This window comes from Mesoplodon densirostris, chromosome 19 (genome assembly GCF_025265405.1).
Source record: "Mesoplodon densirostris isolate mMesDen1 chromosome 19, mMesDen1 primary haplotype, whole genome shotgun sequence".
Lineage (NCBI taxonomy): Eukaryota > Metazoa > Chordata > Mammalia > Artiodactyla > Ziphiidae > Mesoplodon > Mesoplodon densirostris.
Window position 1 is genome coordinate 59617640 of NC_082679.1, and position 12166 is coordinate 59629805.

Consider the following 12166-nt stretch of genomic DNA (forward strand, 5'->3'; position numbering starts at 1 on the left):
CCAGCATTACTATGCTACATGTATAAAACAAAAGTTCATACAAATAAAAGATGACTTGATTGAAAACATCTTTCAGAATCTGGATGTCTAGTATACAAAAAAATCACCAAGGACAGATGATCAAGCTAATGACTCACAAGTTTGATTTAAGAGATACACTTTATGTCCTACAAGTGGATAACGTACATTGTTTTCTTCTATTTCTCAGAAACTTGATTGAGTACTTGATCACAAAGAAAACCTTAATACATTTTAACCTGATAAAATTTGAAGGATACTAAGATGGTCAAAATGTTCCCTATTTGAAAATAAGGAAATCCTAGATGAAATAAATAAAGTAAATTACCCGAAAGTAGTAAAACATTTATGCTGTAAGTATATAAGTATATGTAGGAGAGTTCTTGCCTTAAAACTACACAGAAAATTGAATATTCATTTAAAATTAAAAATAGTAATAATAAAGATAAAAGCCAACTGAAGGAAACATAAAACAAATGCTGATTCATTGAAAAGATCAATTAAATAAACTCTTTGCGTGCTTAATAAAGGAACAAAGTAAGGGCAAAAGCATACAAGAGTAAATACTGAAAAGGAGACTGAACCCCGAATAATAAGATTAAAAAGTTTGAAAAACTAGGGCAAAATGGTTGCCTTAAAGAATGGGCTAAAATTGTGTCAAGAAACAGCAGAAAACTTGTAGACGAAGTGCTACAAAAAACACCCAAAGGGTAATAAAACACCTATCAGATAAAAGAGGTATCAGATCTAGATGGTGTTAACAGCTGTGTTCTAGTTGGATTTAAAGAACGCAATTCCAATTTTAATCCACTGAAGTCAACAGAAAACTGGAAATGTTCCAGTTAATGTCTTGAAGCTGTATAACTTTCATATCACCACCCACTCATAGATAAATGTCAGTTACGAATACAGATTAAAATTCTAAAAAAAAGCTATTTACTGGAAGAATGATATATTACAAGTAAGTAGTTTAGTCCAATAATGCAAGGGTGGTTTAACCCTGGTATAGTTAGTGACACTGAGCAAAATCATATACCTTTAGAGGTAACAAATGTAACCAGTCAAAGAAACAATCAGTATAAAGTGTGGTAAAGCAATAAAATTATCTGCTCACAAATTATGGTTATATACTTTAAAAAACAGACTCCAATTTTAAGGAGACTGATTTGTGTATTTGTCATGTATCTATTAAGTCACTCACTTTTCTCTATTCTAGAAATAACAGTTGGAAATGTGGCATGGGAGGCAGGGAGAGATGGGAAATCTCATTCTTGATAATGACAAAAACTATAACATCATGTTAGGAGTAATTCAAATAAGAAAGGTATAGGGCTTTTAGACTGGAAGACATAAAGCAACACCTGAACAAGGAGAAATATACACCAACTCTTCCAAAGTTACTGTTTGAAATCAGAGGTATCAGTGTAAGCTCACTTAAAATACACACACACACAGGTATGCAGAAATACATAATGTTTGCATCATTACTCTACATATATACATACCCTAGCTGTGTCTACTGAGAGGGCCTAGAACTAATGACACCCCAGTAGCAATGAGCACACACAAGCACCCACATCTTGCTTTCTAAATATCATTCTCCAGTAAAAGAAATCAGAGCTCTTTAGACAAAAGCTTAATTCCAGAGTAGGGACAGATAAAATATGAAATGAGCGTGGAGTATCTTCAAATTCCAGTAAGTAATGGATAAAGAAGTGCTAAAGAAAGGATGGTGACACACCAAAATCTCCCAAAGGCCCAAGCTGGAACAATTTGAGCAGCAAAATAATAATATTGGATTATAACCCATGGACACATGAATGTTTAATAATTAAGCAAGAGACATACAGCTCAAAATCAAAAAAACAAACCTCCCAACCAAAAAAATAGGCAGAAGATCTAAGTAGACATTTCTCCAGAGAAGACATACAGATGGCTAATAGGCACATGAAAAGATCCTCACCACCACTCATTATTAGAGAAATGCAAATCAACACTACAATGAGTTATCACCTTACACAGGTCAGAATGGCCAGAAAGTCTACAAATAATAAATGCTGGAGAGGGTGTGGAGAAAAGGGAACCTCCTACACTGTTGGTGGGAATGTAAACTGGTGCAGCCAGTATGAAGAACAGTATGGAGGTTCCTCAAAAAAATTAAAAATAGAGTTACCATAAGATCCTGCAATCCCACTCCTGGGCATATATCTGGAGAAAACAATACTTTAAAAACATACATGCACCCTTATGTTCATTGCGCACTATGTACAATATCCAAGACGTGAAAACAAATGAAATATCCATCAACAGGTGAATGGATAAAGAAGATGTGGTAATATATAAACAATAAATGTTACTCAGCCCTTAAAAAAAGAATGAAGTAATGCCATTTGCAGCAACATGCATGGACCTAGAGATTATTCATACTAAGAGAAAAATAATATCGTATATTACTTATATGTGGAACCTGAAAAATGATACAAATGAACTAATTTACAAAACAGAAACAAATACAGAAAAACATATGGATACCAAAGAGGAAAGGTGGGTAGGAGGAATAAATTAGGAATTCGGGCATAACAGATTCATACTACTATATATAAAATAGATAAACAACCACAACCTACTACTATATGGCACAGGGAACTATATTCCATAAGTTGTAATAACCTATATGGGAAAAGAATCTGAAAAATAATATATATGTGTGTGTGTGTGTGTATGTATAACTGAATCACTTTGCTGTAAACCTGAAACTAACACAACATTGTAAATCAGCTATATATCCATAAAAAATAATTGAAAAATAATAATTAAATGAAACAGAAGAGATAGTTTTTCCTTACAGAAGAATTCCATTAATAAATACAGGAGTGACCTAGAAGAAATAACAGGCAAAGCATTCTCTGACATAAATCGTACCAGTGTTCTCTTAGCTCAGTCTCCCAAGGCAATACAAAAATAAACAAATGGGACCTAAGCAAACATAAGCTTTTTGCACAGCAAAGAAAATGAAGACAACCTACAGAATGCGAGAAAATATTTGCAAATGATGCGACTGACATGGGCTTAATTTCCAAAATATACAAACAGCTCATACAATTCAACAAGAAAACAAACAACCCAATCAAAAAATGGGCAGGAGATCTAAATAGACACTTCTCCAAAGAAGACATACAGATGGCCACCAGGCACATGAAAAATGCTCAATATCGCTAATTATTAGAGAAATGCAAATCAAAACTACAATGAGGTACCACCTCATACCAGTCAGAATGGCCGTCATTAAAAAGTCTACAGATAACAAGTGCTGGAGAGGGTGTGGAGAAAAGGGAACCCTCCGACACTGTTGGTGGAAATGTAAGTTGGTGCAGCCACTATGGAAAACAGTAAGGAGGTTCCTCAGAAAACGAAAAATAGAACTACCATTTGATCCAGCAATCCCACCCCTGGCCATATATCCACACAAAACTATAATTCAAAAAGATACATGCATCCTTATGATCATAGCAGCACTATTCACAATAGCCAAGACATGAAAACAACCTAGATGTCCATCGACAGATGAATGGATAAAGAAGATGTGGTACATATATACAAAGGAATACTACTCAGCCATAAAAAAATGAAATAATGCCATTTGCAGCAACATGGATGCAACTAGAGATTATCACACTAAGTGAAGTAACTCAGAAAAAGACAAATACCATATGATAATCACTTATATGTGGAATCTAAAATACGGCACAAATGAACCTATCTACGAAACAGAAACAGACTCACAGACATAGAGAACATGTAGTTGCCAAAGCAGAGGTGAGGGATGGACTGGGAGTCTGGGATTAGTAGATGCAAACCATTACATATAGGATGGATAAACAACAATGTCCTCTACTGTATAGCACAGGGAAGTATTTTCAAATCCTGGGATAAATCATAATGTTTAATATAAAATATTATATTAATATAAAAAAGAGTGTATATATATAAAAATATTTAAATGTGTATAACTGAGTCATTTGCTGTATAGCAGAAATCATTGTAAATCAACTATACTTCCATAAAAAATAAAATAAAAAAATAAACATTCAAGAAAAGAAATGCAGGGCTTCCCTGATGGTGCAGTGGTTAAGAATCCGCCTGCCAATGCAAGAGACACGGGTTCGAGCCCTGGTCCAGGAAGATCCCACATGCTGTGCAGCAACTAAGCCTGTGCGCCACAACTACTGAGCCTGTGTGCCACAACTACTGAAGCCCACACGCCCTAGACCCCGTGCTCTGCAACAAGAGAAGCCACTGCAATGAGAAGCCTGCGCATCGCAACAAAGAGTAGCCCCCACTCACGGCAACTAGAGAAAGCCCGCATGCAGCAACGAAGACCCAGCACAGCCAAAAATAAATTAATTAAATACATTTTAAAAAAAAAATGAAATGCAGGAGTGAGGGAAATAGAAAATCGCCATTGGAACACCACAGTAAAGATGTACCAGTGGATGCTAAAATTAGTGAGTCAAAGTTTGAGGAGAAACAGGCTATTTGCATAGTCTCAAACTATTGATACCTTCCTCTAGGAAATTTAATTGGAAAGAAAAACAGGAGCTTTACAGTGGATGAACCCAGCAGACACCATCTTAACCAAAAATGATCAGTGTCACCACCAGTAATGTGTTGACATCACGTACCTCCTGAGAAGGTGTGGCATCCGTGCCAAAGCTGCATAACCTCAAACAAATCATGAGAAGACACCAGACAAAGCCTTGAACTGCAGAATGTTCTACAAAGCAAGTGACCAGTACTCTTTCAAAGTGTCAAGCTCATAAATGGGGGGCGGGTGGGGCTGAGGAAATGTCACAGATTGGAGGAAACTGGAAGACACGGCAGCTGCATGTGATGTGGGTTCCTGGACTGGATCTTGAACCAGATAAAGGACATGGATGGAAAACCCAGTGAAAACCGAATACTTTAGTTAACAGTATTGCCCCAATGCTAATTTCCTAGTTTTGATAATTATACTGTGGTTGTGCAGGATGGTAACCCTGGGGACCAGGGTGGCACAGGGTATGAGAATTTGCTGTACTCTTATTGCAACTTTTCTTTAAGTATAAAATGGCAACATAAAAAAATTAAAAGGAAAAAGCATCAGTGGGGGGAGAAAACAAACAGAAAAAAAGTAAAGATGGAGAATTCCATGAAGGTTTTGTCACAGAGCAGAGAAAACTTACTACCAAAGGTGTTCTCCAAGAATTAAAGGATTTTAAATTCTAAATTATACACACACACATCCATCTAAAACAGGGGGTTAAAGAAGATTCAAGGGCTCAAAGTGGGAATAATAATAAAATTGCGATGTAAACATAAATTGATATAACCAAAAATGGATTTATCTCCATGGGGGAAGATAAAACAGCCAAATCTTTCTCTCTGAAAATAATCCCTAAAAACTGAAGAACCAAGAACTTGGAGTAATAAGCAGGGTTTTTTTGTTTTGCTTTGTTTTGGTTTTTGTTTTTTAGAAAAACAAAATCATTTAACTGTGAAGTCAATAATCAAAAGAAACCACTGTTGACTTTGGGGGGCAGGGATCAAGGGGCAGGGGGTGGTAAACCAGGAGGCAGCTGGGTTTTTTGGTAATAATCCTCACAGGACTTCTTGGCTCTTTAAACTCTGTGCATATGTAATTAATAAAAACTGAAAATGTAAAACGTAAGAGGGAGTAGATGGCATATTGATGGGGAGCACATGACTTATTCAAGGACATTTGCTGTGAAGGGGATGACAGATGGGTCCTTAGCTGCTGGGGTGAAGGGAGAGCGTCTTAAGATGTACTTGCATCCTGCTGATGGAGGTGATTTAGTGAAAAAGGGAAACGAAGCAGGACAGAGAAAGGGTAAGTGCAGGAGGAAAGCCATGGGCTATATGGTAAGGAGCCGAGATGGGCAGATTTCCCACGTAATTTCATCTATACGAAACACGAAGCAAGGCCATCAGCTGAGACTGGGGAGATTTAGGGAGAGCGGAAGTGTGAAACAGTCATCTTAAGAGCAGGAAAAAAGAACTTCTTAGTGAAATACAATAGGATTGTATCCTTTAATGTGCTTCTATAATGTACATGTTAATATTTTACTTAGGGTTTTCTCACTGCTATTCCTTGAAGTTTTTGGTCAGGTTTTGTTATGCTGGCTTCATATAAATTACTTGTAAGCCTTCCTTCTCAGAGCTATGGCACATTTTGAATAGAATTGGAGGTAACCGCTACCTACATACAACAGATGTCAAAGACACCATTTGTGAAGCTTTCTGAGGCTGATATAAAAATTTTCTCATTTTCTTCCAGGATAATTATTTTTCTATTATGGGCTACTTTTCTGTAATAGAACATATGTGTGTATATATCTACTATATATTGGAGATATAAGAGCCTTATAATAAATACACACACGTATTTATTCTTTTCATCATCACTTGGTTTTCCGTTTCATAGGTTCCTTCCACATCTTCTTATGTGTAGTTCTATACCTATTATCTTTTATTTGGCTAATTGGCCTTCCATACCTTCCTAGATTAGTTTAGATAACAGATTATCTACTTCATTGACTCTGTGTTTGTGTTTTTCCCACAAAACCACCTCGCTCTTGTATTTATTTTGTATTTGGGTTTACCAATTCAGCCATTTCTAAGTTTATCTTCACTGATTCAGTCTTTCCTTAGCCTTTTGTTCTTTTTATTACTCCTTGTGTTTGGATACATAATTTATGTCTTTCATTTTTGTATGCTAATACAAATGGGACTGTACATAGGCTGTACACAGATAGATGGCCTGGGGCCAGTGGGCTTCACTCTTCTGAAACACCCTTCATAAAAAGAGGTTTGGCAGGTGCCCAGGACTTAGGTGAGCAGTCAGCTGCTTGCTTGAGGGGATGGGATAAAAGTGGATACAGCCCTGCAGCCAGGACACAGACAGGGTTAGTAGTATTCCTGAGAACCTAGAGCCCCAGACTATCACTGTAACACTGCTGGCCCTGCCCTTGGGAGTCCCCCATTTAGAGCATTCAGAAAACCAGATGCCCGTGTATAGACTGAGGGAGGAAAGAAACGTCCCATTCCAGATGAGCTTGCACATTAAAATTTTAACACTCAAGGAAAATAGTGCTAATATAGCTAACAAGCACAAAAGAGAATTGACTCCAGTGAATCTGAAAATAACTTTGAAATTTAAAAAAAAAATTGAAAAGGGAACCCAGTGGATGCACGGATTTTAAAAAGAACCACCCTTCTTAAAATTAATCAGAAAAGGTAGGAATGAAAGGACCAATAAAGAAATCCCTGGAAGACGAATCGAAAAGTCCTGAAAAAAGTTTTTAAAGATTATTAAGTAGGAAATTACAGACAGGGTACAGTTAAGGAAAGAATAAATGTGAAGATTGTGTTTGGGGAATTTGCTTTAATACAGCAAGACAAGGTAAAAATACTAAAAGGGCAAAAAAAAAAAAAAAAAGCGTAAAATGAGAAGCTCCAACATTGGAATAACCATGGCTGAGAATGTTCCAGCACTGAAGAGACAAGCATCCTCCAACTATAAACAGAGCAGTATAGAGACCCACATAGAGGCATATTCTACTGAAATGGCAGAATACAGGGTAAAGAGAAAATTATAAAAGAAAAGACAGATTAACTACAAACGATTGACACATAACAGCAGTGCTTCCATGTATAGCAATAGCAGCCTGAAGACTAAGGGATACCTTCAAAATGCCTTAGACACACAGCTGTGGGTCTAGATATTCTACATCCTAAGAGCTACCATTCAAGAGTGAGGGCAAAATGAAGGTATTTTCAGAAATGCAAAGACAGATAATTTAGTACTAATAAAGTTTGCTAAAAGAATGACCATGGTAAGCAAGAAGGAATGTAATGCAAGAAGCAATGGTGAGAAAAATTGGTAAGATACATGTATTAGAAAATAGAAATAATCATTGACTTGGAAAAGAAAAACTAAATTTTTGTGACAACTCAGACTCAAAAGAAAGCCAGGAGGGCCTCCCTGGTGGCGCAGTGGTTAAGAGTCTGCCTGCCGATGCAGGGGATACGGGTTCGTGCCCTGGTCTGGGAGGATCCCATATGCCGCGGAGCGGCTGGGCCCGTGAGTCATGGCCGCTGGGCCTGCGCATCCGGAGCCTGTGCTCCACAACGGGAGAGGCCACAACAGTGAGAGGCCCACATACCGCAAAAAGAAAAAAAAAAAGAAAAAAGAAAGCCAGGAAATAATTATCACAAAGTTCTAAGAGGGAAGGAGGGAGTCTTGATTGGGAGGGGTACATAGAGTAGACTGCTCTGTTTCTTGACTTGCTGGTGTCTCCATAGCTGTTTGCTTTATAGTTATTCACTAAATTGTATATATGTTTTATGTACTTTTCTGAATGTATGTTGTATCTCATAGGACTAAATTATATCACAACTGTAAATGCTTTGGGATTCAGAAAAGGAGACAAGGCCTGCAATTTTAAAAGCATTAGTGGAAAAGGTGTATTTTTTTTTACATCTTTATTGGAATATAATTGCTTTACGATGTTAGTTTCTGCTGTATAACAAAGTGAATCAGCTATACGTATACATATATCCCCATATCTCCTCCCTCTTGCATCTCACTCCCACCCTCCCTATCCCACTCCTCTAGGTGGTCACAAAGCACCGAGCTGATCTCCCTGTGCTATGTGGCTGCTTCCCACTAGCTATCTCTTGTACATTTGGTAGTGTATCTATGTCAGTGCTACTCATCATTACATATATGAAAGCCACATAAGTTGTTTTCTTCTAGGCGGAGAGCAGGTGAAAAGAGACCATTGTAGTACAGTGTTAAGACTTCAGTGTGGCTTTCGTTTTGTTTTGCTTTAGTTTTAATAGGAAGGAAAGCTGGTCTCCTTGAGGAAGGATAAACGTTTAAGCGAAGTCACTATGGACCCTTTCCAGTGCCTCACTCAGTACGCTGAATCAGTTACCAAGGACTACCCATTTTACCTCCACTCCTTGTGCAAAGACAGTCATCGTTTTACTCCTCGGCACTTTGCCAGTGGCCAGAATAACCTTTACCATCTCTATCCCCACTCTCCAAAGTCAGAGTTCTACCTGTTATCCCGGGGATATCCATGATGGTTTGTTAGGTCGTTAAGGTGAGAAAAAAATTTCAGACCAAGCTATGGTCTGAGCCGCATTTTATAAAAATAACTGACAAAAGAAGCCCACTTGTGTATATGGATGCCCGTTTTTGTAGCACTGGAATCTCTCACTTGACCTACTACACCAGTGGTAACAGCCACTAGACCCACCCCGAGTAGCCATCCTTTGCACAATAGACAGAGACCTTTGAAAACATCAGTGAGGCAACACACCCTCCTCCTCCCATGCTGAAATACAAACACCTTACCCGATAAGAGTTTTTTTTCCCTTAGCATAATGGGGGGGAATATTTTGGCTCAGACAACTGTGGGGTTTAGGAGTAGGGCTTGTTACAGTCATAGCTGGATCCAGGTGCTCTCCCAGTGGCTCTGTTTCCCTCTCTTTCTCGACGCGATAGCAAAGGGACCACTAGCAACTGGAAACAATCATCACTTTTTCCACTGATCCCCAAGAAAAGAAACTTGCTTTTTACCAAGAGCACTGACCAGAGGCCCAGGGCTGCTACCCATCTGCTAGCTTGGGTCACACGCCTGGGGGCGGAGGTGACAGGGGAGTCGTCGTTACTGGCCAGAGTGACAAGCCCATCTCTGGGGGTATAGCCTATGTTTCCCTGCCTCTTTTGCCACAGCGGGGGTGACAAGTTTATTGAGCTATAATGCGTATACCGTACATTCCACCCACTTAAAGGTATACAGTTCAATCGTTTTTAGTCTATTCAGAGCTGTGTAACCATCATCATGACCAGTCTGGGAATGTTTTCATCACCCCAGAAAGCACCTCCTGCTCATTAGCTGTCTCCACTCCAGCCCCCAGGCCACCACTAATCTACCTCCCATCCAGGCTGCCCTCTGCCTCACCTGCTGTGTTCCACTATAAGCACAGAGCCTTTGCATTTGGATGACAGCCAGAAGGTGACACAGACCCACGGAAAAACAGATTTGATGAAGAAATAGGATCAGTGGGCGGTGCATGTGTCATTTCAGTGTTTCACAATAAAGCTCCCCCTCCTGGAGAACCAGAGTTTCTAAACTGCTTGCTTCCCATGGAGTAAATGACTGCAGGTTTACCTTTGGTTAAAAGAGGCCCTAGATTTCCTGGGAAGGTCCCAGCCGATGACAGGTCTGCCCTGTGCTCCCTTCCCTCACACCCTGGTTTGGAGGCCGCTGTGCCCACATGGTTGTTCTCACCTCTCTTCCCCAGGAGAGCGAAGAGGAGCTTTACTCCTCCTGCCGCCAGCTGCGGAGGCGGCAGGAGGAACTGAACAACCAGCTCTTTCTGTACGACACACACCAGAACTTGCGCAGCGCCAACCGGGATGCCCTGGTCAGAGAGTTCAACGTCAACGAGAACCAGCTGCAGCTGTACCAGGAGAAGTGCAACCGCAGGTGGGTCAGCCCCCACCGCCGCAGACCCTGTAGCCACTGTGATATTGGGCCCCGGGGTCAGGGCTGCGGGAAAGCCTCCATCTTTAGAAATCCTGATACCCTTGACTCCACTTCTCTTTGCTCCGTCAATTACTTACAGTTAGAGCTTAAGCATCTGCACCGTCCCTAAGCTGAACTGTCCTCATGAGAGGGACACTTGAATGTCAGAGTGCAAATAAGCCAGAACCACTACTGTTTAAGGAGCGCTTCTAGACTTCCCAAGCATGGGCTAGTCCAGTGGTTCCTAAATCGAGACAGAATCCCTCCCCCTCCACAACAAGGGATGCTTTGAATTGTGCTACGGACGTGTAAGGAGGGACAGCCAAGTATGCCAGACAGTCCTGCTCCACCAAGAACTATCATGAAGAAAATGCCAGTAGCAACCTCCGTTGCAAACAGCATGGAGACTCCTTACCCGTGTTATTTTCATTTCATGTTGACCACACCTACACAGGAGCAGTGACCCCAGCACAATGACCAGTGAGGAAAGAGATCCATGCAAGTTACGTGTCTTTGCCAGGGACTCACTTCTCCAACTCTGCCCTGTACCCTCCAGCCCCAAATATGCTGCACATGTGTGGACAGAGAAATGTCAGAGTTCAGCACGTGGCCCATGTCCTAGACTAATGGATGATGGTGAAATCTGTTTCATTTCAGGTTAAGAGAGAAGAGAGTCAGCAACAGCAAGTTTTACTCATAGAATCCGGGCTCCATGTGTAAAGGTGTCGTGTGTGCACGTGTGTTTGCATGTAGAACTGTGTGCTCTCTTCGGACCCTGGGAACATGCTCATGTGTGAGGTCATCCTCTCCTCAAGCCTGTCAGCGAGATGACATTTCTGAAGTCGACCCAAGTGGCATGAGTTGGGGTAATTTCCTGGTAACTTTTCCGTCTTGGACAATTTCTTAACTTATAGTCTCTATAGAGGACCCCCAAAACCTGCTCACATTTGGCATCTCGTTTCCAAACCTCACTGAATAAAAGCAATGAAACTCTTGATCAGTTAAAGCTTCTGTGCACGACCTGTAGAGTGAGGAGGATTCCTTCTCTGGCCCCTAAAGACCCAGGTAATTGACTTCCACAGAAGATGAGTTCCATCTCTAAGGAATTAATTCATTAGATTCTGCAAAGGATTTGAACTAAAAGGCAAACGATTTCACACTTAAGGCCATCAGAATTTACCAGGGCCCAGAGAAGAGCCCTAGCCCTGCCCCGGGTCAAAGCACTTTAACTACCACCAGCAGGCTGAACCGACCTGCTGCCATACATGACAGGGGGCTGGGGGTGGAGCCTATCCATTAAGACAGAGACTTGCTTCGTGACTGGGGCAGTGGGGATCAAGGGTGGAAATCTTGGGGCCCCTTTGATTTACAGAGCTGATCAGAGCCCCTGAAGGCTTGGCCAGCTTCTCACTCACCCCTGCTCCGTCCACTTATGAGCTGGCTGCATAGCCACAGGGAAGCTCCGGGTCTGCAGCTGTCCACAGGCAAGAGGTCACTCACTGCTTAAACCGCGTGATACGGGGAAGGCTCTCTGGATTATCCAGTTTTCT

The 12166-nt window shown here is 40.6% G+C and overlaps 1 protein-coding gene across 1 annotated transcript in view; it reads left to right on the plus strand.

Annotated features, from left to right (window-relative positions):
* The window catches only part of PLCG2 (phospholipase C gamma 2), a 150219-nt gene extending 138903 nt beyond the window's left edge, over positions 1 to 11316 (plus strand). The window contains exons 32-33 of the mRNA XM_060083899.1: positions 10393 to 10577; positions 11274 to 11316. Coding sequence (XP_059939882.1) covers positions 10393 to 10577; positions 11274 to 11316 — 228 coding nt within the window. The remainder of the gene's footprint in view (positions 1 to 10392; positions 10578 to 11273) is intronic.
* The last annotated feature ends 850 nt before the right edge of the window (positions 11317 to 12166 follow it).